This window comes from Macaca thibetana, chromosome 8 (genome assembly GCF_024542745.1).
Source record: "Macaca thibetana thibetana isolate TM-01 chromosome 8, ASM2454274v1, whole genome shotgun sequence".
NCBI lineage: Eukaryota > Metazoa > Chordata > Mammalia > Primates > Cercopithecidae > Macaca > Macaca thibetana.
This window is the reverse complement of record NC_065585.1, coordinates 112,452,531-112,477,264: the sequence shown is the minus strand read 5'-3', so window position 1 is coordinate 112,477,264 and position 24,734 is coordinate 112,452,531. Positions and strand designations below refer to the sequence as shown.

The following is a 24,734-nucleotide window of genomic DNA, read 5'->3' as shown; positions in this document are numbered from 1 at the left end:
TTCTCTAGGGACCAAATTCATTTCTTTTCTTTTCTTTTTTTTTTGAGATGGTATGTCACTCTGTTGCTCAGGCGGGAGTGCAGTGGTGCCATCTCAGCTCACTGCAACCTCCGCCTCCTGGGTTCAAGCGATTCTCCTGTCTCAGCCTTCTGAGTAGCTGGGTTTACAGGAATGCACCACCAAGCCTGGCTAATTTTGGTATTTTTAGTAGAGAAGGGGTTTCACCATGTTAGTCAGGCTGATCTTGAACTCCTGACCTCAAGTGATCCACCCGCATTGGCCTCCCAAAGTGCTGGGATTACAGGCATGAGCCACCACGCACGCTCAGCCTAAATTCATTTCTGAAATTACCTGTCAGTCACGCTAGTAAAAAATATTTTTCTGAAGATGCACTGTGTGTTGAAAAGTTGGAGTAACTGACCTTTCAGTTCATGTCATCCCAAGTCAAATTGGTTTTCTATTCATCTTAAACTCTTATATAGAAACATGGCAAGAGTGTGGAGAATAGTTCAGTGAAGTAGTAGCCCTTCTTTCTTAGAGTCTATAGATCTAGCTCACAGGGCAATTTCTAGATTTTCAAAGAGCAGCTCTGGTCTCTATTGTGTTTCAATTGTCTTCTGAACAAATAAATAGGATGAAGTGGGTCCATGTGATAGTGAACGAAATTAATGCCCTTACCCACTTCCAATAGGGTGCAGTGTGCAGGAGGGAAGAAGGAAAGAGGATTATAATGAATGGAATTTTAGAATTCTATTTTTACAACTGTATAACATGAGATGCCCTTTTTGGCACATTTACTAAGCAGCAAAAGATTTTGTTCTATTGAAATTCTAGACTGACAAATCACTGGAATAAATCACATTGATAGTTTGAAGAACCTAGAAATAAAATACAGTAGTCTCTGAAGTAAATTAGCAAATGATAAGGAATGTTGAGAATTTAGGTGTCTGTATATATCTTTATTCTTATTCCTACATCATTTTCCTATGGTTCTGTTGTTTTATTTTGCTCAGTAGTTTTGGCACATAGGTGAGTTCTTTTGGTAAAGTTGCTTAGAATATCTGATGGGAAGCTGAGGAAAGTTTCTACAAAATGGCACTTCTGTAGAAAGTATTCTCTCAAATCCCACTTAGATTTCAAACACCACTGAAAAAGAAGCAATCAAGGATTTAAAATGTATCTGCTATTTTGAGGAGAGGGAGGAGAAAAGACAGAAAACATTTTCTAACAACGGCCAATTCGTTCTATAGAATTTGTTGAAAACAGACCAACCAAATTGCTATTTTGAACCACCACCAGGGCAAAGATTAGTTATCATATGGAATGTTTCCGTAATGGAATTTATGTGCACAGAAACTTTTGAAATTAGCAAAATACACATGCATATGCACTTCAAAATACACTTAAGTTACTCTTAAATGGAGTCTTTGATAAACAGGCACCAAAAGAGAGGTCTAGGGAGAAATGGGTCACTCTTTTTTAATCCTCTCCACTGGCAGTGGTGGGGCACTGCATAGTTGAGGACTGGGGTTCTTAAATACATGCTTCTTTGCTTAAATACATACACTCCAGCCTGGGTGACAGAGTGAGACTCCATCTCAAAAAAAACAAAATAGTAATAATAAATAAGTAAATAAATAAATGCTTCTAAGACAAAAACCTTGTGTGCTGCTTCTTCTCTCTTCCAATCACCATCCTTTGACGTTTCTTAAGGCTAAAAAAACCCCCCAAACCATTAGATGGTTAACCTTTGCATACCCTACTAGTTACAGGTCCTCTAAAACAGAACCATACTGTTCACAGGTCAGTATCCTTCCCGAAGGTCTTTGTCAGACATCATTATTTCTAGCATAGGATATTCGACAGGATCAACAAGAAGGAATCGAAGACAGTAGGGACCACTACCATGACAGCTGCAGTATTATTTGGCAATGTGATTTATGGTTATTTTAGGAACAATGGCATTTCAGGAAGTGATATTCATCTGTAAAATTCCTTTGCCATGCAGAATATAAAAAATGATTACAGAATATTCAGAAACAAGCAATGCTCCTTCCAAATAATGAGATATTGGATATAATAAAGAGATGGGACATAATCAATATTTAAAAATATTTCTTTTAAAAAATTAAAGTTTAGGGTAGTTATGTAGTTAGTGTACAACAACTTGGTCTTAATAAGGACTAGAAACAAAATTTTATTTTGCGTGGCTAAAGAAATACATACATATTATAAAACTGACATTTTTTGCATTGTTCCGTTGGGTATCACCACAGGTTGCTGCATCATTATAGTTGTTTTTAATGTAAACAGATAAACTCTCACACTTCCCAACTCTGGTATTATCCATCTATTTTTCCTTTCACAGTCCACTGATACAGAATTTTAAATGTTTAGAGTAGGAGGGAACCTTAGCTTCCAGCACAATGCTATTCATCTTTCACATGAGGAAATCATCCAACAGAAGTTGAGTGATTTACTCAGGGTCAGGCCACACCTTGGCAGAATTAATCTTATTATTCTTTCTCAAATGCTTTTTTAAAGGTTAACAGAGATTGAGTTCTGACAATGACTTATTTCTCTTAGATGAATTTTGTTATGGACAGGCAAAATAATCAGCCACTGTATTTCTCTTTTCTATTTCTTCTTTTCTGTTTGCTACCTCTAGGCAACAACCCATCGAATCCACAACAAAATCCTGAAGATTTCTGTATTATCCAAGAGAATCATTTTCTTTAAGAAAAATAAAATAATAAATATGTTTTGAATATAAAAGTTTCTGCTAAAATAAATCCTGACTTTAATCAGATCAAATAAGATAATCAGATTTATACCATTATTTTGATAAAGACAAAAAAACCAACATAAGCTTTTTTCCCCCAATCTTACACTTTGAGCAACTCTTTTAAATACTATAAACACTTTTCATTAGGGACTATTTTTCCCTTTCCCTAGGAAAATGAAAACCGAATAGAACAATTTTTTGCAAAAATTAAGTTTAAGAGGGTAAAGTGTGAAGACAGAGAACTGCTACTTAATCATAAATAAGTTAACAATATTAAACAGGAAAGTATATATTTCATTTAAATGAGTTTTTCTTCTTCATATTCGTATCACAAAGTAACTTCACTATAGCAGCACTAATTCATTATGTTTTTATTTACTGGTGGATGTCACTGGCCCCAATAAAAATATGTAATTTTTCATAAGAAATATTCAAAAGAACATAAAGTTTGAAAAATATAATTTACCAGAAAGCACCAACATGGGAAGCTCTTCAATTAAGGATGGGAAATTATTAATATTTTTCAGCCTAAGTTTAAGCAAAATTCATTCCTAAAGATGAATTTTTAATGAATTTTATAATGAATTATTCAGCATGAAAATAAAGGGAGCAAACTCTTTTATGCTTTTAAAATATGTTTAAGAGGATCTTATCTTTTAACACCTCTCTCATTTTGTAAACAGGACATTATGCTACCAAATATAGAGTTATTATTCTAAAGTTTAAAGCAATGCTTTAAATTTGTAAACCTTATGACATGTTCATAAAATTCATGGATACCAATCCATGAGAAAAAATTCTTCTTCCTCAACCCACATTTTAAAAGATATTTACAATTGTATTGGATCTTTTACTCTGGTTGCTTTAATTCATAATTAGATAGCATCTTTCAGGACTCAAGTATGGGATCTTCCATTTTTCAGATAATTTTTTCTTGGTGGTCAATAGAAAAGTCATATCAAAATGCACTCTTGATGGGAATGAAATGAGAATTATGATTTTGGGGGAGGAGTGCTCACAAAACTATTAAAGCAGCTTTGTTTATGTTTATAGGAATAGTAATAATGCTAACTTCATTAAAAATTATATTGACCATTTCATATTCTTCCAGCAGAGAGTGGAGACAGTTTAGCTGTACTTGTAACCTCATAGCACCCCAATTTTTACTCATTCCCCAAATCATCCCAGCACCTTTGGTCCCAAGACTACTGACAGACTCTTGGTCCTTCAGTGAAAAATCAAAGCTTTAAACAATCGGGTCTAGAGTTACCTATTTGCTTAAACTTGGATTTGATGAGGTTGCTAAATGAACGTTATACCTTTCTCATAAAGATAAAGGCTTCATGTTAATAAAGTATTTCAAAAGAATTATAACATACCTTTTCACTAAGTTCTGATACTCATTTGCTTTTATAATGGCAAGGTCTTTGGATAAAGATAATAGTAACAGAATTAGTAAAAATTGAAAGTGATACTTTATTAAAGCTTTTAAATATGGGTGTTTTTCATTAGAGAACACAGTTTAAGATAACACTTGGTTAAATTATTTAATATCCTGGCACTCCTGAACTGCATTACTTCAGGAAAAAGACTAATATATCTGTGAGGGGAATATAGGAAGGCAAGATGGCTAGGAAGAGGGAAGGGAAACTAGTAGGATAAACTGAATATTTGTATATTTAAAATACACATATATTTGCATTTTAAGTAAATACCAATGGGATTCATTCAAAATTTCCTTGATATTTCCTTGGTATAGTAATATATTTCAAATTAAGTGATATGTTAACTAGCTCAAGTATGATATCTAAGGTAAAAAAAAGTCACTTAAAATGACAGATCTGAAATTGAACCTACTAGGTACAAGATAGTATATATAATACGTTTTCATCTGTATGTTTTTAAAAAGAATATATATATATATATATATAATACACATATACTTATATATGCAGAGTAACCCTAGAAGGATACACAAGAAATTGCTAACATTGGTTGCTACTTTTCACCCTCTACCCATCTGTACTGTTTCCATTTTGTACTATGTGTATGTTTTTCCCCATTCAAAAATAGTGATTAAAATCTCATTACCAAAATAAATTTAAATGATTTAAAATAGCATGTCAAATTAATAACAACTATGGATTTTTTCCACTATACATGAAAATATATACTTATACATATATTATTTTTCTAAGCTCTACCTACTAAATTTGGGTATATTTTCTTTATGACAGAGTTACTGTAATCTGAAAACCCAATTTTCACATGATATTAAGTTGGGAAAAGCACATTTTCCCTAAACTTCATTGCTACAGTATGGTGGACTATGGGTTGTATCAACAGCATGTTATCATACTTACTCTCTTTCTCTGATGGGCTAGCCATTAGCCACCATTTCTCTTTGAAATTCAAGAAACATTTAAGGAAATTTCAGAAGGATTTTAAGATCCTTTTCAGGCAGTGATAAATATTACACCTGTATTATTCTGTAGGCATAGAATCAATGTTAACTCCTCTTTGTATGTTGTCAAAGATGTTTGATATTTTAGTAAAGACAGACTTCAAACTAAGTGGTGACTAAGCAAACCCCTTACATAAAGCTTTGAATAGGAGTTCATAAATAGTTCCAATGAAAAACATTTGGAGATAAGCAGGAAAAAAAGCTCACACTTATGAAAAAATTATTTTCAGAAAACCACTTAAAATTCAAATTAAGTCCTATTCATTTAAATATTAATATATACCACAAACCCAAATTTAAAGGAATGATAATACATACATCAGCTTTCAATGGTAGCTGCTTATTTAAAATGAGCATCTGAGGGTGTATTCCAATTTCATCCTCTTCAAATTGTGCAGCTCAGATAAATGTTTATTTTATGGAAAATATTTGCAAAATTACAATATAAATACATGATTATATTAAGGTAGGATGACTATATAATGTATTCTTATCTATAGATATAAAATGAACGCAGTAAATATAGCACACTCTTGATGAATTGTTAGTACACAGTGTTTCTCAGTAAAGTATTATTAAGTAACAGTTATCTAGTTTTCAAATGTACATCTTAAGAAGCTTTTAAGATGGAAGGATACACTAAATCTCCCAATACCCTTTTTAGTTGGTGAAGGTTAGTACTTCTGTGAATTCTGAGATATCATATTTGTGTTAGTGACTGTTCATAGGTTCCTTGCATTTCCTTAACTTGAAACCTTATTTCTTTAGTCTGAGTGATCTTTAAATAATGCCACATCAGCTAACCACACTTTTAATTTGAGTATAATATTATGTACTGCATATTTATTCATTACTTAAACATATATCAACAATGAAACAATGATTGAAAAAAATTTGGTCTGGACAAATTCCCCAAATTAACTGTCAGGGCATTATGGGGAATCTCAACTAAATACAGTCTCAACTGTAATACGAATTTGGGTTGGAAATAGTATTTTATTTATTCTAGTTCTTAAGACACCAAATGTGAACTCTACTTTAAAATTATTTGTTAAATATACTGGGATTTGTTTCAAAAGCATCTTCTACCCTTCTCCATTATACTGATTTAATGGAAACCTGTTACAACAACAGTTCCAACACAAACATATGCATGCAAGAGATCACCTTATAGATTCTAGCTACATAGTTATTGAAACACATCCCACCTGTCAAGTGGCATAAATGTACATCTTCTATATACAAAAGGTAAAGTGCATTATTAAATTAGTGAACTGACAGATTGTCTGCCTGGACCATATAGCTTTCAAATAGACAAATGTGAAATTCTCCTATCAGAACCAATTATTTCAAGAGGTTCCAACTAGCTTTTCCACCCTGTCATTTATTTTTTTGGCCATGCTCTTTAGTGCAAATAAGCTTGTGTTTGACTCAAGTTTCAGGGACATGGCAGTTTGGGGTTTTAATAAGGAAAATTATAAAATGTAGCAGAACTTTAATATCTTTATAATACATTGCATCTTTTGCATATAAGCAACAGATTAGTGCTGCTTTCAATTGCTAGGAGCACACTGCCAACTATCAAGAGGAACCCGTTTCCAAATTTCATACTATTAGCTTATATTACTACAGTTTTGAGCCTGCACCACATTATGCTTGGATTATTATGTGCAAACATCATCAGTGTTTTAGAATTATACAGTGAACTAGTACTTTTGGTTACTAACTTTCATGCTCATTTTTTAACTTCTAACTTCCAGTTGCCTTAAGAGTTTAATGTCTTCAAGGCAGGGTTTCTGTTATTTTGAAGGATACCATGAACACTTGCAGCTCCATGTATGTTACAAATGACAATAAATAAAGTGAATATTGCACAGATAAGAATAGTAGCTTATTTTATAAGATACATGGCAATACATGTCCTAAGACCAGAGTTTTGAACTGGATCATATTTAATTATGGCTAATGAATTCTTGGGTATTTTAAGTATCAAAAAATCATAGCATCTTCTCATTTTTCAATGATTATGAAAAAAATGAAACAAAAGGACTGGCAGAAGGCTTAATAATTTTAGAGTATATTCAATTGCCAGTATATATGCATCTATTTAATCTGCAGCTTTGAGATGGTAAAAACTTTGAACTATAAATACAAGGTAGAAAATCTGGCTGCTTAACTAATTCTTTACTTAAATAATTAATGGAAAACTAAATTTAATAGTGTTTATATACAATGAGTTAAAGATATTTATCTTTAAGTCTGACATGGTATTGTATGTATGTATACACACACATATATGCATATACATATATGTGTGTGTATATATATAGATATAGACACATACTCAAATCTTATCAGACCCAAAAGGTAAAAGGAAATCATTTAGACCTAATGGATATAAATATTTTAGAAAGGAAGACTTTAAGAGAGAGTATACACTCATAGCAATAGCGATAGGAACAATCAAATACTAGAATATTCGCAGCTCCAGTTTGCCAAAATCTGACAGGTTGATTATTATTAATAGGCACTATGATGGGCAGCAATAACAATCAGTAGTACAGTAATTCAAGTGCACATCACTCCTTCATAGACCAAAAACTACTTTTTTTAGCAAGCCTACATAGTTATTTTACAGTTAGGACTGTTTAAAAATCCTTGCTACTTTTAGAGTCTCAACACCCACCATGTGCTATTAGCTCTAGTACTAACATTATCTCCTAACCTTCAGTTGTTCTATAGTGATCCAGATGGTCCAGTTATAATGAACTAATGAGATTCCTTCACGCTACTAGAGGAAATGTGAAATACGATCTGTAAACCAACACCAGTATATATGTCGGGGTTACTGATTGCTTGTTCTTAAGTAACATAAACCAATGAAATTAATTTTTTTAATTCATACCATCAAGTTTTCTTAGTGACCTCACGTAAATGTACTGGGGGACAAACCTCTGGAAGAAAAAAATTGCTGATATAATTTTAAATTACTTTTGGCATATAAAAGAAGAGCTACATTCTGATTTGAATCCATGCAGCCAGCTCGCATCAATGAGAGTAATATTTGGGGGTTGAAATCAGTGTTCTGGCTCTTAAATATGATTAGATGGACTTACTGTGTAGGAGGTGAATAAAGCCAAGATAAAAGACAATAATTTCATTCACAAGAAGATATAGCTGAATAGATGTAATTTCAGTCAGTTAATACAGGATGGGTTGGTACACATATAACACTATACCCACTTGTTTAAAAAATTGCTTAGGTGTTGAAAAATTGCTGTGGCACTTCCTGGAAAGTAATTTTTAATACAGGTAAATGGGTGAGTCTTGTGTAAAGTCAGAAAGAGCACCTTGGAAAATGCCTGAATTTTCCTTTCAAATATATTTATAACCAATCTTCAAATAATATTTTTCTCAGACTGGAAATTTGTATTCTAAATTCTTTTTAGAAAAAAAAAATCCCCACCCCCCTCCGGAATTAAAACACCTGTAAAATTCAGGTTTATACTGGAAGTGTTGACATGGTTTTAAGGGTAGCAATTGCAAAAGTGCTACTAAAATATATTATTACAGGTATATTTTTATATCAGTTAATTGGTGCACCAACCCTTCTGGAAGAGTGTTAAAGAAGAAGCATAAAGTATAACACCTTGAGTCCATGATCTATTTTGGGGAAGAAACCTCTCGCAATCTTCAAATTAGCATGAAAAGCTAAAACACCAAGATTTCCATAGCAAAGCCATTGGATGAAGCCTCCCACTCAATGTGGCATAAAAGTAATTCCTGAAACTTTGGAAAGTCAATAAAAACATAAAGAACATTAAGTAGAGGTAAAGAAGGGATTGTAACTAAACTTAGAATAACCAATTAAAACTCTCCCATGGCTTTGATATGGTAACTATAAAATGTAGGGTTACCACAAAGTTTGAAATTATAGAACACTATAGTATTCTTAAGAAATATTATGACACTGTATTTTTAAGGTTTAATTAGATAAGATTTGATCCTTTGATGGTATAAATATTCAGTTATCCAATGGACAATATACATCTACTTGTCCTTTTATAAGTAAATATATTTATATATACTGGAGGTCAATATCTGTTTCTGTGGTAACTGCCCTACAGGTAAGCTTAGCAGCTTTTAATGAAGTGGGATTGAAATACTTTTAGGGGAATTTGTTAAATAGAAAGTCACACTTCCATTTAAGTATATGTATCTTTTTTCAGGATTATGTCATAGTGCAATGTAAATCTTAGTTATGGTATTTAGAATGTCAGAATGTCACATTTTGTGCTGATTTGCATACTTCAATAGTCTGGAGCAGTTGAAGCAGCTAAACTATTTAGCTCTGGGAAGGTTGGAATTCCCGTAAGAATTATAGTGATCTATGTGTAACATAACATGAGAATCAGACTTCTTGAAGTATCAACTACTAGAGGTATTACTAGTAACAACGGGCCAAAAAAGAGGAAAAACTTCTTCAAAGGATAATGGATCAGTACTTTTAGCCAATTTGTGATTTTAAATTTTGCCTGATGGAGTTCAATTTCACTCTAGTCGAGGCATTCTTGTTCTTCACCACTGGCCTTTCTGCCATCCATTCTCTTTTCTTTATGGCTGTTGCAAATTTTCCTCATCTCTTCTTCATACTTGATAAAATTCTCCCCAAACCTTGTCCAAGCTTTGAATGGAACAGTAATAGTATTACGGTAAGGTGGTCTCACCTCACTTACCTTCAGGAAAATTCCATATTTATTAGAGCCCACATCAAAGTAGAACCTTTTATTGTCCACTCTGAAAGAAGTCCCCTCTGGGAGTTCTAGTGGGTCATCGTCTCCACCTCTTCGTTCTTCTATGTCTCCTTCGCCATAGTCTTCAATCAGCTGAACCAGGGCATCACGAAACTCAATCATTCCTTGTGCTGGGAGGACAATAGTCTGTTCTTGGCCCAAACTGTGGCCAAAATAACCTATCATGCCAGTCCCCCGCATCATCGTTTGTCTAATCCGTAGGAAGCGACCCCGCTGATTTTCCTTTAGGTCTAGGTAATATTTCCTATTGTCCCTCTCGATATAGTCTGTTTTCAGGACACTGTGAGGATGCTCTTCGGACCCCACCGAGACTGGTGGGGAGGGTGCCGAGTGCTTCTGTCTCCTCCTGGAGCCTTGCTCTTTGCTGTGGCCGTGCTCTTGCCGGTGGCCTTTCAGGCCCAGGTGGGCATAGTGCTCGATGAAGTCCCCTAGACAGTCCTTCAGCTCCGCTGCCACAGACAGGGAGAGGGTCAGTTTACTCTTTCTGATGTTGTCCTGCCGGCCTCTCCCTATCCAGACTTCGGCTATCTTTAGGAAGCGGCCCCGGGAGCTTTGCTTCACGTCTAGGTAAAACCTCTTTTTCTGGATGTCCACTCGTTTGGAGGCCAGCTCCTGGATTTCGGCTGCGCCCCCGGCCTGATTAGGGGTGGCTGAGGCCGCGTAGTGGGGGTAGTGGGAGTGCTGGGCCTGGGGATAGAGTCTACTCTTGCTTAGGCCAGAGCCCCCTACATTCTTGCCTCCGCGGCCGCGGCCGCCGCCGCCTCCCCTTCGCCTGGCTCTTTCCATCTTCAGCTGCAAGTGACAAACAGACACACGGGGTGGGGTGGGGGAGGGGTGTTGAGAACAATCGCAGACGCCCCTCGGCCTGGCCGCCCCCGCCGCCGCCCGCGACCCCCACGCCCGGCCCGGCTCCCCCGGCGCCGCAGCGCGGGGCTCCAGCTCCTGCCGGCCGGTTGGCGGCCGCCGCTCCGGCTCTGCCCGCGCTCCCCGCATCCCTCTGCCGCCCCCGGGGCCGCTCCCGCACGCCGCCGCCGCCCGTCCCGCGTTCCGCGACCCCGGGTCCCCAGCCGGCGGGCACTCACATCATCTCTGCCATCACCGCCGCCGCCGATGCCCTTCACGACCACCGCCGCCGCCGCCGCCAGCTCTCGGCCCCTCTGCTGCAGCCGCCGCAGCCGCCGCCCCCCGCCTCCTCCCCCGCCGCCGCCGCTCGCACTGCCCCCCGCCGGAGCAGCCGGGCAGGGGCATCGCCCGCGGCGCCCACCGCCGCCGCCCCTCCTGCGGCCGCTGCGGGGGCCGCTGCCGGGCTTCGGACACCGGCCCCACACCCGCCAGGAGGGGAGGGGAGGGGAGGCGGGGAGAGCGACGGCGGGGTCGGGCGATGGACCCCGCCTCCCCCGGCACAGGCGGCTGAGGGGAAGAGGGGGTCTCCGCTCTTCCTCAGTGCACGCCCTGACGGAAGCCCGGTGCGTGGGGTGCAACGGGAGTGCGAGGGGACTGGACAGTTGTGAAGAGGTGCGAACGAGGACCAGGTAGAGGGAGTGTTCTCACTTCTCCGGATTCCACCGGGATGCGGGACTCTGGCGGCCCAGCGGCACCTGCAAGGAGACTACACTTCCCGAGGAGCTCAGCGGCAGTGAGGGCCTCCGCGCATGCGTACCGCGGCGCGCTGGGCGGTGCTGGATGGGCTGTGGTGGGAGGGCTGCAGCGCCGCGCGAAAGGCGAGCCGGGCCGGGGGCGGGGAAAGGGGTGGGGCAGGAGCGGGGGCGGGGACGGGGCTGGAGGGGCGGGTCGGGTCGGTCTCCGGGAGCTGATGTGTACTGTGTGCGCCGGGGACGCGCCGGCGTGTATTGTGCAGCGCGGGAATGAAGTTTGCTGATTTGGTGTCTAGCCTGGATGCTTGGGTTGCAGGCCCTGCTTGTGGTGGCGCTCCACAGTCATCCGGCTGAAGGAGAAGACCTGTTGGACTTTATCTTCTCAGGGTAAAGTGTCTTCCCATTTCCGTTTTGCCAGCTCGGTGCCCCGGGTATCTATCGTGCTAGGCTTCTGAGACACGTGGAGGTGCTTAGGCCCGCGGAGCAGGCCCCTGGGCTGTGTTTGGGAGATTCCGGAAAAAACAGACATTCTACCTTTCCCTTTCCCCTCGGGAGCAGCCAGGAAAGGCGTCTGTCGGAGCTTCCGCCATTCAAAAAGTGCTTCCCTGCCTCTCCCGGCCCCAGCCTAATGTTTACCCTGCGCGCTTAGGTTGCTGCCTTTCCGGTACGGCCTTATGGCAGAAATTGAGCCACTCCAGGTCTGCACAGTAAAGTCGAGGGAAATAACCTGCTGTCTATGATTTAGCAAGTGATGATGGATATTTTTGAGTTCAAATCGCTCAGTCCTTAATGGATTTTCTTTTTTTTCCTAGTTGAATGTCAGTTGTTCTCCGGCTAGGTTTGATATGAAAAATACTACTCCCTGTTGAAGAGGGTGATATAATTCTTAGGATGCTAATACAGGAGTCTGTAAGTCGGAGTACTTCAGGCTTTTTATGGTTTGGTACATTTCTTTTTAGGGGTGGAAGATTGGGATAAGTAGGACAGTTCAGATCTTGATGTCATTGAATAGTGGTGTCGACCTAAAAGGAAGAGGCCGGGGCACAAAATTTTAATTTAAAGTGTTTACTTTAGCCAAAATGAGGGCAGTTGCCCAGGACTCATATCCCAGTTGCCTTGGGGAGTGCTCCTTCAGCCCTTGGTTACAAGCAGATTTTTAAAGGCGAAGGGAAGGAGTGGGCTGAGACAAAGTTGGTCAGGAATTGTTATTGGTTTACAGAGATACCATTGCTTGGTGATTGGCTGTACACTGTAACTCATAGGGTATGAGTTATCGTGTCCAGCATATGGCATTTTATGGCTACTTGGTACCAGTCTAGAGCACACATAGCAGGTGGGCTTTAAGAGATAATTATCCAGCTCAAGCAGGGAGTGAGATGGGACTGTTTTTTCATTCTAATGCCTCTCTGGGCCTGATAATTTAAAGGGGCTTCCATTCTTCAGCTGAAATTTTATTTTCTACTTTTTTTTACCCACAGTGGTCTCCCTTTATTAATCCAACAAATGTTTATTAAGGACTGCTCTAGGCACTAGAGATACCAACAATGAACAGAACAGACAAACATCTCTCTCCTTTTGGAGCTTACATTTTAGTGGACAGAGACAGGCAAAAAATAAAATGTATAGGGTGACATAAGGTGAAAATGGAAATTAAAAAGGAAAGGGAGATGAAGAGTGTGTGTGTGTTGGGGGTGGAGGGCTGTAGGGGGCTGCAGTTGTACAATAAGTGGTCAGGGAAGACCACACTGAGAAGGGAATTTTTGAGTCCAGAGCTCAAGGAAGTGAGAGAACTTACCTTGAGGCTCTCTGGAGGAGAAGAAAGTGCAAAGGCCCTGGGGGAACCTGCCTCTTTATATTCAGAGAGCAACTTAAGAGGCCTAGTGAGCTGGAGCCCAGCGGAGAGGAGGTCAGAGGTCAGGCCAGAAAGGGAATGGGGCCAGAATATGTAGGACTTTATGGGCTATATTGAAAATTTGGGCTTTCATTCTGAGGGAGATGGGAAGCTGTTGGAGAGTTGTTAGGGAAACGTGATCTGAATTATGTTTCTAAAAAATTGTGGTAAGATATCATAAAATTTGCCATATTAACCATTTTTAGGTGTTCAGTTTAGTGACATTAATTACACTCATCATGTTGTGAAATCATCACCACCGCTATTTCCAAGACTTTAATGACTTCAGACAGAAACTGTAACTTTTAAGCACTAACTCCCCATTGCCTCATCCACCCAGCCCTTAGTGACTTCAAATGTACATTCTTCCTCTACAAATTTGCCTATTCTAGATATTCTACATAAGTGGAATCATATAATATTTGTCTTTTTTGTATCTGGCAAATTCCACTTAGCATTCTTTTTTTTCTTTTTTTTTTTTTTTAAACAGCTTTATTGGGATAGAATTAATATAGCATACGGTTCACCCATTTAAAGTGTGCAATACAATGGTTTTTAGTTTGTCTTCAGAGTTGTACAGCCTTTATCACTATCACCTTTAGAACTTTTTCATCACCCAAAAGAGAAACTCCATAACCATTAGTACTCAATCCCACCTGCTTTCCTAGGCAATCACTTACCTATTTTTTTGTCTCTATATAGCTATCAAACCCTATAACATTCCTTCTATCTAACTGTATTTTTGTACTCATTAACAGCCTCTCTTCATTCCCACCACCCACCCACCCCAGCCTCTGGTAATCACCATTCTACTTACTACCTCAGTGACATCAAATTTTTTAGCTCCCACATATAAGTGACAACATGCGATATTTGTCTTTACGTGCCTGGCTTATTTCACTTAACAGAATGTCTTCCAGTTCCATTCATGTTGCTGCAAATGACAGGATTTCATTCTTTATTATGGCTTAATAATATTCCATTATTGATGTATATCACATTTTCTTTATCCACTCATCTGTTGATGGACAGTTAGCTTGATTCCATATTCTGGCTATTGTTGAATAGTGCTGCGGGAAACATGGAAGTGCAGATAGCTCTTTGACATACTGATTTCATTTCCCTTACATATATACCCACTAGTGGATTTGCTGGACTCGCTTGTAGTTCTACGTTTAATATTTTGAGTTATTTCCATAATGGTAGTAATTTACATTCCCACCAACAGTGAGGAAGGAGTTCCCTTTTCTCCACATCCTCGCCAACACTTATCTTTTGTCTTTTTGGTAATAGCCATTCTAACAGGTGTGAGGTGATATCTCATTGTGATTTTGATTTACATTTCCATGATGGTTGTTGATGAGCAATGTTTAATATACCTGTTGGTTATTTGTATATCTCCTTTTGAGAAATGTCTATTCAGGTCTTTTGCTCATTTTTTAAATACTTTTTTTTTTTTTTTTTGCTATTGAGTTGTTTGACATCCTTAAACATTTTGGAAATTAACGTCTTATCAAATGTATAGTTTGCAAATATTTTATCCGATTCTGTAGATTCTGTCTTCACTCTGTTGAATTTGCTATGCAGAGAAGCATTTTATTTTGATGTAATTCCTTTGTCTATTTTTGCTTTTGTTGCCTTTGCTTTTGAGGTCATATCCAAAAAATCATTGCCCAGACCAGCGGTCCCCAACCTTTTTGGTACCAAGGACTGGTTTCATCAAAGGCAATTTTTCCATTTGAGGAGGGAGGGGATGGTTTCAGGATGATTCAAGTGCATTTCATTTATTGTGCATTTTGGTTCTATTATTATTACATTGTAATATATAATGAAATAATTATACAATTCACTGTAATGTAGAATCAGTGGGAGCCCTGAGCTTGTTTTCCTGAAACTTGAGGGTCCTATCTGGGAGTTATGGGAGACAGTGACAGATTATAAGGCATTAGGTTCTCCTAAGGAGTGTACAACCTAGATCCCTTGCATGTGCAATTCACCGTAGGGTTTGCGCTCTTATGAGAATCTAATGCCACTGCTGATGTGACAGGGGAGGTGGAGCTCAGGAATGTGGAGGAGCTGTAAATAAAAATGAAGCTTCGCATGCTTGCCTGCTGCTCACCTAGTGCTTTGTGGCCTGGTTCCTAACAGGCCACGAACTGGTACTGATCTGTGGCCCAAGGGTTGGGAACCGCTAGCCCTGACCAATGTTAGGGAGCTTTTTTCCTGTGTTTTCTTCAAGTGGTTTCATGGTTTTAGGTCTTACATTTAAGTCTTTAATCCATTTTGAGTTGATTCTATATGTGGTGAGAGATGATTGACTACTTTCATTCTTTTGCATATGGTTATCCAGTTTTCCCAACACCATTTATTGAAGAGCCTGACCTTTCCCCATTGTGGGTTCTTGGCTCTTTTGTCAAAAATCAGTTGGCTATAAATGTGTGGTTTTATTTCTTGGGTCTCTATTCTGTTTTATTATCTGTGTGTCTCTTTATGCCAGTACTGTGCTGTTTTGATTACTAGAGTTTAGTATATTTTGAAGTCAGGTAGTGTGATACCTCTAGCTTTGTTCTTTTAGCTCAAGATTGCTTTGGCTATTCAGGGTCTTTTGTAAGGATAATGTTTTCAGGGTCCACCCATGTTGTGGCATGTATCAGAACTCGATTTCTTTTTATGACTGAATGATATTCCACTGTTTATATTATATATATGCCATATTTGTTTATTCATATGTTGATGGACACTTAGGTTGTTTCCACCTTTTGGCTGTTGTGAATAATGCTGTTATTAACATTGGTGTACAAGAATCTGTTTGAGTTTCTGTTTTCAATTCTTTTGGGAATATAGCTACGAGTGGACTTGCTGGGTCATGTGGTAAGCTTTTGGTTTAGCTTTTTAAGGAACTGCTAAAACTGGTTTTCCATGGGAGCAGTGTACAAGTGTTCCAGTTCTCCGTATACTCACCAAAAATTAATTTCCTTTTAAAAAAATTATAGCTATCCTGGTAGGTGGTGGGAAGTGGTATCTTAGTGTGGTTTTGTTTTGTATTTCTTTAATGACTAATGATGTTGAGCATCTTTTAATGTGCTTATTGGCCATTATATATCTTCTTTGGGGAACTGTCTATTAAGTCCTTTGCCATTTTTTATTTGAGTTTTTTTTTCTTTTGAATTGTAGGAGATCTTTATATACTTTGAATATTAAACCCTTATTGGATATAAGATTTGCAAATAATTTCTCCCATTTTGTGGGTTTTCTTCACTTTTTGATATTGTTCTTTGATTCACTTTTACATTTTTATAGAGTCCAGTTTATCTATTTTTTCTTTTGTTGCCTATGCTTTTGGTGTCATACCTAATTCCCAAATCCAAGGCCGTGAAGATTTTCTGCCATGTTTTCTTTTAATAGTTTTATAGTTTTAGTTTTTCTATTGGCGTTTTGAGTTAATTCTTATATATTATTTTGATACATTTTAAGTTATTTTTGTATATGGTGTGAGGTAGGGGTCCAGCTTCACTCTTTTGCATATGGATATCCAGTTGTCCCAGCACCACCTGTTGAAGAGTATTCTTTCCCACTGAATGGACTTGGCACCCTTGTCAAAAATCAATTGGTCGTAAATGTATGGATTTACTTCTGGAATTTCAATTCTATTCTATTTTATTTATATTTCTGTCTTTATGCCTCTACCACACTGTTTTGATTACTGTAGCTTTGTAGTAAGTTTAGAAATTAGGAAACATGAGCCCTCCAAGTTTATTCTTCTTTTTCAAGATTATATTGGCTATTTGGGGGTCCCTTGCAATTCTGAATTTGAGGATCATCTTTTCCATTTCTGCAGAAAAGCCTTTTGATAGGTATTGCAGTGAATCTGTAGGTAACTTTGGGTAGTATTGACATCTTAACAATATCAAGTCTTTCTATGCATGAACATGGGATATCTTTCCAGTTATTGGTGTTTTCTTTAATTTCTTTCAGCAGCGTTCTGTAGTTTTCAGAGTACGTGTTTTTCACCTCCTTGGTTAAATTTATTCCTTGGTATTTTATTCTTCTGGCTGCTATTGTAAATGCAGTTACTTTCTTACTTTCCTTTCAGATTGTTCATTTCTGGTGTATAACAACAGCTGATATTTCAGTGTTGATGTTGTACTCTGAAACTTTGTTGAATTTACTTATTAGATCTAGTAGCTTTCTTTGAGATTTTTATATGGGATTATGTCATCTGTATATAGAGATAGTTTTACTTCTTCCTGTCCATTATGGTTGCTTTTTATTTCTTTTCCATGTCGAATTTCTTTGGCTAGAACTTCAATACGATATTGAAAAGCAGTGGTGAAAGTGGGTATCTTTGTCTTGCTTCCTATCTTAGGTGGAAAGCTTTCAGTCTTTTACCATTAAGTATGGTGTTAGCTGTGGGTTTTCATAAATGCCCTTTATCATGTTGAGGAAATATGCTTTTATTCCTAGTTGTCTGAGTTTTTATCATGAAATTATGTTGGATTTTGTCAAATACCTTTTCTTTGTCAATTGAGATGATCATGTGATATTTTGCCTCCCTTATCTTAATGTAATGTGTTATATTGATTAATTTTCTTATATGGAACCACCCTTGCCTTTCTGGGGCTCATGTTATATAGTCCTTTAAATTGAGTTATCTTGTAATGGAATCACTGCTGCTGTTTTGAGCATAGACCAAACAGAAAAGCAGGTAAAAGGTAATATGGCTTGAACCAGCGTTGTAGCAGCGGAAGTGGTGAGAGGAGGTAGAATTCTGGCTTTGTTTTGAAGATAGAACCAACAGTATTTGCTGACAGATTAGATGCAGAATGTGAAAGGAGGAGATGAGTCAGGATGAATCCAAGGCTTTTGGCATGAGCAACCAGAAAGATGTAGGTGACTTACTGAGATGGGAAATATACAAAAGGAGCAGTTTGGGGAAACTTTATATCTGTTGAGTGGAATATGCCAATTAGAGATTCAAATATCCAGTAAATAATTGGCTATCAAAGTTTGAAGTTAAGAGGAATGGTCTAGGCTATTTATATAACTTTGGAAGTTTTGTGTATAACAGCTAATTTAAAAGCCAGCAGACTGACTGTGCTCTCTAAGAGAGTGAGTGCAGAGGGAGAAGAGAACAGGTCTGTGACTTGTATCCTGGAATGCTGTGATGTTTAGAGATTAGGGAGGTAAGAAAGAGCAGCAAGCAGAGTATACTGAAAAGGGGTTGTTACTGATATAGATGGAGACTCAAGAATTATAGCAGAGGCCTGGTAAAGTGTTTCAAGAAGATGGGTGTGATTAATTGTGTCACTTACTGCTGGTGCATTGACTCAGATGAGAGTTGAGAATTGGCTATAGGATTTGACAACATAAAAGTCATTGGAAACCTTGACATGAGCCCTTTTAGTGGAGCGGAGTGGTTACAGTGGGTTTAGGAGAGGATTAAAGGAGTGGAAACGGAGATGCTAGTGTAGATGACTCTTTTGAGTAGTTTTCCTATAATAGGGAGAATAATAATGGAGCAGTTAGCCAAAAGTTGAGGTTTTTTTTTTTTTCTTTTTTTTAGTTGGGAAAAATTAGATGTATGTTGATGGGTCTTTTCTGGCAGACTAGTAGAGAGGAAAAAGTTGATGATATAGGAGATGGGAAAATGTCTTTGAGTAGATGTCTTTGAGAAAATGTCTTTGAGTAGATGAGAGGTTTGCACACATGGAGAGGTTGGATGTAGGAGTACAGATAGTTCATCCATAGTTACATAAGAAAAGGTAGATATATTAGGGTTCTCCTGAGAAACAGAACCAATAGGAGATCTTTATATCTCTGTGTCCATCTCTGTCTGTATCTCTGTCTCTGTATCTATAAAGAGATTATAAAAGTCTTAAGATCTGCCAGGAGATATACCCACGGGAGCTAATGGTATAATTCCAGTCCAGTTGTGAAGGTCTGAGAACCAGGGAGCCTATGGTGTAAGTTCCAGTCTGAGTCCAAGTCTGAAGGCAGGAGAAGACCAATGTCGTAGCTCAAAGACAGGCAGAGGGAGCAAATCTTCCCATACTTAGCCTTTTTATTTATTCAGGCCTTCAACAAATCGAAGGCCCACCCACATTAGGGAGGGCAATCTGCTTTACTCAGTCTACTGAATCAAATGTTAGTCTCACCTAGAAACACCCTCACAGACACACCCAGAATAATGTTTAACCAAATATCTGGGCACCCCATGGCCCACTCAAATTGACACATAAAATTAACCACCACAGTAGAGTATGTGGGTACAGATATAATTATGTGAATAGATTTCAGGGTAAGAGCTTGTGGAAATTCATTTTTGATTGGTTCTAATGAAACCAGAAGCAAGATCATCAGCTAAGAGTGATGATCGGTGGAGGAGATATGAAGTTTAAGTGGAGAAGAGAAGGTATAAAATAGTCTTAGGAGGGGAGGATAGTAAATAGATTAGGGAAAAGTTGTAGGATTGCTAGGAAGCACTAAGGGCCCACCTGGGGCTGGTGGTCACAAATTTAAGGTGAGACCAGTCAAAATGGTTATGTTTTTCACCTGCTACATTCATTCAGCTGCATAGGTACAGGCAGAGTAGGTAAAGGTTCTTTTTTATTCAGGATTAGAGTTTTGCCAGGAGATAGTGATAAAGCCAGAAGGGCAATGAATTTGAGGGAGTATGCAAGGAAGTGGCTATCAACTTGGAATTTAAACTGGTCGAGAAGAGAATTAAGGACTGCCCAAGTGGATGAAGACAATGATATGGTAGCAGGACCCTTAAAGGTCCCAGTTAGGTCAAAAGATTGTTGGAATTGAGTTTCTAGAGGAATGAACTTGAAAAACAGAAGGTGTTGGTTGTAGAGTGGGATATATGGAATTGAGATTATGGAAGGATTTAGTCATTGGTAATAACATAGTATCTTTGTAGGAATAAATGGGTGGAGCAGGATACAGACGAGATCACTGGAGGAGAGCTGGTCAGAAGACTGGGAGGCACTATCTCCCTTGGATATTATACATCAAAGATTGTGATCTACTAGACAAGGAGTGGGGAAAGGGTAGGATGTAGATACTAATGGCTATAGTTTTGATGGTGATGGTCATGGTGATGATAGTGGTCCATTAACACTCAAATACCATCAATTTCATTTATATCTAACACCACAAAGTTAGGTGTTGAATTACATGTGGTTATATTGGAACTAACAGTCAACCCTTCATGGACTTCTATTCTTTGATCAGACTCTTCTTGTAGGAGTAGTAGGTGCCTTAAAGCGCCTTTTCATAGTTGTCAGATTGAAATCCTTCACCAGTGGTTTAGTTTAACCCTGCTACTGTGGAGGTTTCTGTTGGCTTTCTGTGTGGGCTGCTGCTTTGTCTAGTTTTACCTTTTGGGGTTAGCATACTATTGTGAATAATTTATTGGTGAGAAGGTAAGCAGAGAAGTACTCTATGTCCTAGTAGTTTCTTATCTAGGAATCTGTCCTACAGCAATAATAGGAATGCCTAACAATACCCACATATCCACAAGGGTATTCATTGAACATTATTTTTGGTGAAATTCACAAGCAAGTTAATTGTCATCAATAGGGAATTGTTAAATAAATTACAATAGATAAAGAAAATGGAATTCTATACAATCTTCAAAAAATCAGATCAAGAAGTGGTATTACATTTTAATTATCCCATCCTGTCAACAAGGGTGGCTTCAGTTGCAAGTAATGGAAAAACCAAAGTCAAACTGACTTTAGCAATAAAAAGTTATTTATTGGTCTATTTAATGGAGACATCTGAGGTAGAGTGGACTTCAGGCAAGTTCACTCAGGGATCTACCAATTTTTGGCCTTATTCTTGGCCCTCTTCTATGAAACCACCTTCAGGGTGGTTTCTTGTATGCTTATAAGATGGCTACTTGCACCAACCATGACTACATCTAACAGCAGCAAAAGCACCTTTTCCCTCACCAGAGAAGGAGAGTCCTGAGCTTTGTTGCACTTGAACTGCCTTGGAACCAATAATTATGGCCAGGAGATGGAGGTTAGAGAGCTGAGACCTGGGTCATAGCTCCTATCCTTGAATCAGTTGTATAGCAAGGGGAATTGGATTTTCCTGTTGGCCTTAAGACACTTGGATTTCACCTGTAGTCTTGGTGATGAGGTCAATTCCATCCATAAAACTTTGCTGTTATACATTTTGGGATAGGGTGAGGAGGGCTGAATGGAGATTAGGATGCTATTGAAATTTATTGTACACAATGGATCATTATCATCTTCTTTCTTAGTGTTAAGGTAATCAGCCTCTTTTTCCTCCTCCTATGCTTGACTTTACTAAAACCCTGAGGTATGTTTAACCTCGGGACTCCAATTTGAAAAAATATAGACTGTTATTTACTTTATTACTTACAGAAGCCCTTCGTAGTACTCTCAGATAGCAAGAAAGATGTAGACAGGAAGTAGGGGAGGGGGGATCCTGCTTACTGAGAAATTATAGAGTATTGAAACTCCTCTTTCATATACCTGACCTCAATCCCATTCACTTACCAGTAGGGGCCCCTATTAATTGGTACCTGACCTGCTTTTGCTGTTCATTCATAAAACTGAGTCATTGAAGTACAGTAGAAAAATAATTAGACTATAAAATAACTTTTTTCCTTCCAGGAAATCCACAATTACAAAATATCTGATTTTTCTTCTTGTTTGTATTATGTAAACTTACCCTGTCTGAGGGTCCTCCTGGATTGTTCTTTGCATTTATATATACATAGAATTTCATTTTCTTTTCTTTTTTTTTTTGAAACGTTGAGATGGAGTCTCACTCTGTCACCCAGACTGGAGTGCAGTAGCATGTTTTCAGCTCAGTGCAACCTCCACCTCCCGGGTTCAAGCGATTCTCCTGCCTCAGCTTCCTGAGCAGCTGGGATTATAGGCGCGCACCACCACGCTCTGCTAATTTTTGTATTTTTAGTAGAGATGGGATTTTACCATGTTGGTCAGGCTGGTCTCAAACTCTTGACTTTGTGATCTGCCCTCCTTGCCCTCCCAAAGTTCTGGGATTACAGTGTGAGCCGCTGTGCCCGGCCAATTTCATTTTCTATTTTAAAATTTAAACTACCACTGACACTTCGTTTTCCCCCTGTTTTACTTAGCATTTATCTTAGAGAATGATCTTAATACGTGTAGTTCTATTTTATTCTTCTACTGGCAGCTTAGTATGTGCCATATTATGGATGTGTCATTGTTTATTTACCTGTTAATTTACCCTATAACTGCTTCCTGTGTTTTTGCTTTTACAAAGGGATGTAATGAACATCCTTTATGTACATCTTTGTGCATATGTGCAAATATTTCCATAGGATAGATGTAATTACTAACTTGAAGGTTATGCAGATTTAAAATTTTGATGCCTTCTATGAAACATCTTTCAAAATGGTGATGCCAGTTTCTTCTCTCGTGATTACTGCATGTGGTCAGTCTTTTAAATTTTTGCTGATAATGATATATCAAAGTTATAACCAGTTTTTTGGCCTCATTTATTGAATAACTTGTTCTTTCTCAAAGACAAGACCTGCCTCCTTCATCATATGTCAGATTTCCATATTCACATGAATCTATTTCTGAACATGGCAAGTTTTATTTATTGTATGTATTTAAGGTGTACAACATGATGTTTTGATACATGTATACATAGTGAAACGATTCCTACAGTCAAACAAATTAACATATTCACCACCTTCCATAGTCTCTGAAGTCTTCAAGGTTTTCTCAATATGGCATTAGACATGTTATGTTCTGATCTGTTTTTGTATTTTTACACTAATTCCACACTAATTTTTTTTTTTTTTGACTGGGAGTCTTGCTCTTATTGCCCAGGCTGGAGTGCAGTGGTGCCGCCTCTGCTCACAGCAACCTCCACCTCCCAGGTTCAAGCAATTCTCCTGCCTTAGCCTCTCTAGTAGCTGGGATTACAGCACCCGCTACCATGCCTGACTAATTTTTGTATTTTTAATAGAGACGGGGTTTCACCATGTTGGCCAGGCTGGTCTCGAACTCCTGACCTCAGGTGATCCGCCTGCCTCAGCCTCCGAAAGTGCTGGGATTATAGGTGTGAGCCACCTCGCCTGGTACACACTATTTTAATTACTGTAGTTTTAAAAGTTTCGTATTTAGTAGGGTGAATTTTCCCTTGTTGGTCTTGTTTTTCAAAAAAAATTTGCTGCTCTTGAGTATTTTCTCTTCCCAGTGAACTTTAATGTAAACTCATGTGGTTCGATGAAAAATTCTGCTGACATTTTTTCTCGGTATTGCTTCTTGAGTGTATTGATTTAATTAATATATTTACAGTTTTGGGTCTGGCTATGCAGGAACTCAGTGTGTCTTATCCAGTCCTTTTTTAACTGTCTTAATAAAATTTGCTAGTTGTCTTTAAAATGGATCTTATATATTTTATGTTAGGTTTATTCCCAGGTAGGTTGTCATTTTTGCTGTTACTGATTTTGGATATCAATTTTGGATATAATTGTATAATTTGGACTTGGATATAATTGTATTCCATTCTGTCTCATATATAAAAATGAGATAGGATAATAATTTATCTTAGGATAAAAATAATTTGAGTATCCTTATTTTGAATCTGGTTACCTTATTTGCTCCTGTTAAACAAATAGATAAAATTACCTGTCCTCAAAGAGATACTGTGGAAAAGTTTTTTATTTTAGGAGACTTTGGAACTTTGATAAACATTAGGCTTATCTTTTGTAAAAGCTGGTTAGTGATAGCAATCAGACTCTTAAAGGTGGTTTTTTTCTTTCCTTTGATAAAATGCTTAATATGAGGGAGGATTAAGAAAGAGGATGGCTTTTGAACAGTTTCTTCATGGGGAAATAAGAAATTAGAATAATTTAATGTTCTCCAAAAAAAGGAGAACAATGACCTTCCCTCCTGAGCCTACTTCCAGCGTCTGTTTCTTTCTAACTCTATTGTTCTTATCTCTGCATTTTTCTGATCTCTTCTACTGTTAGTGTTTTAGGCTAGCTCCTCAGCAGAGGGCAGAAATTCACCTTCTCTTTAGCTGTGTTTGAAACCAAGAAGATAGAGGTATGAGATCTTCGTAGTCTGTAATAAGAATAATAGAACCCATCAGAAAAAAATATCAAAGCTTTGTAGCTCCTCCTGGAAGTTTTGATGTGAAGCAG

The 24,734-nt window shown here is 38.2% G+C and overlaps 2 protein-coding genes across 17 annotated transcripts in view; one reads left to right on the top strand and one right to left on the bottom strand.

The window, feature by feature from the left end:
* The window catches only part of PURG (purine rich element binding protein G), a 40,489-nt gene extending 29,065 nt beyond the window's left edge, over positions 1–11,424 (bottom strand). The window contains exons 1-2 of one of the 3 annotated variants that reach the window (XM_050802533.1): positions 11,146–11,424; positions 9,986–10,855 (exon numbers count right to left, since the gene is read on the bottom strand). In XM_050802533.1, coding sequence (XP_050658490.1) covers positions 9,986–10,849 — 864 coding nt within the window. In that variant the 5' untranslated portion in view covers positions 10,850–10,855; positions 11,146–11,424. Of the gene's footprint in view, positions 1–2,177; positions 10,856–11,145 lie in introns of those variants that run through there. The other 2 variants (XM_050802534.1, XM_050802532.1) reach the window with 2 other exon arrangements.
* Positions 11,425–11,831: 407 nt separating this feature from the next.
* Positions 11,832–24,734, top strand: part of WRN (WRN RecQ like helicase) — a 139,077-nt gene continuing 126,174 nt past the window's right edge. For all 14 annotated transcript variants that reach the window (XM_050802422.1, XM_050802423.1, XM_050802412.1 and 11 more), the window contains exon 1: positions 11,832–12,045. The gene's annotated coding sequence lies outside the window, so the exon portion shown is untranslated. The remainder of the gene's footprint in view (positions 12,046–24,734) is intronic.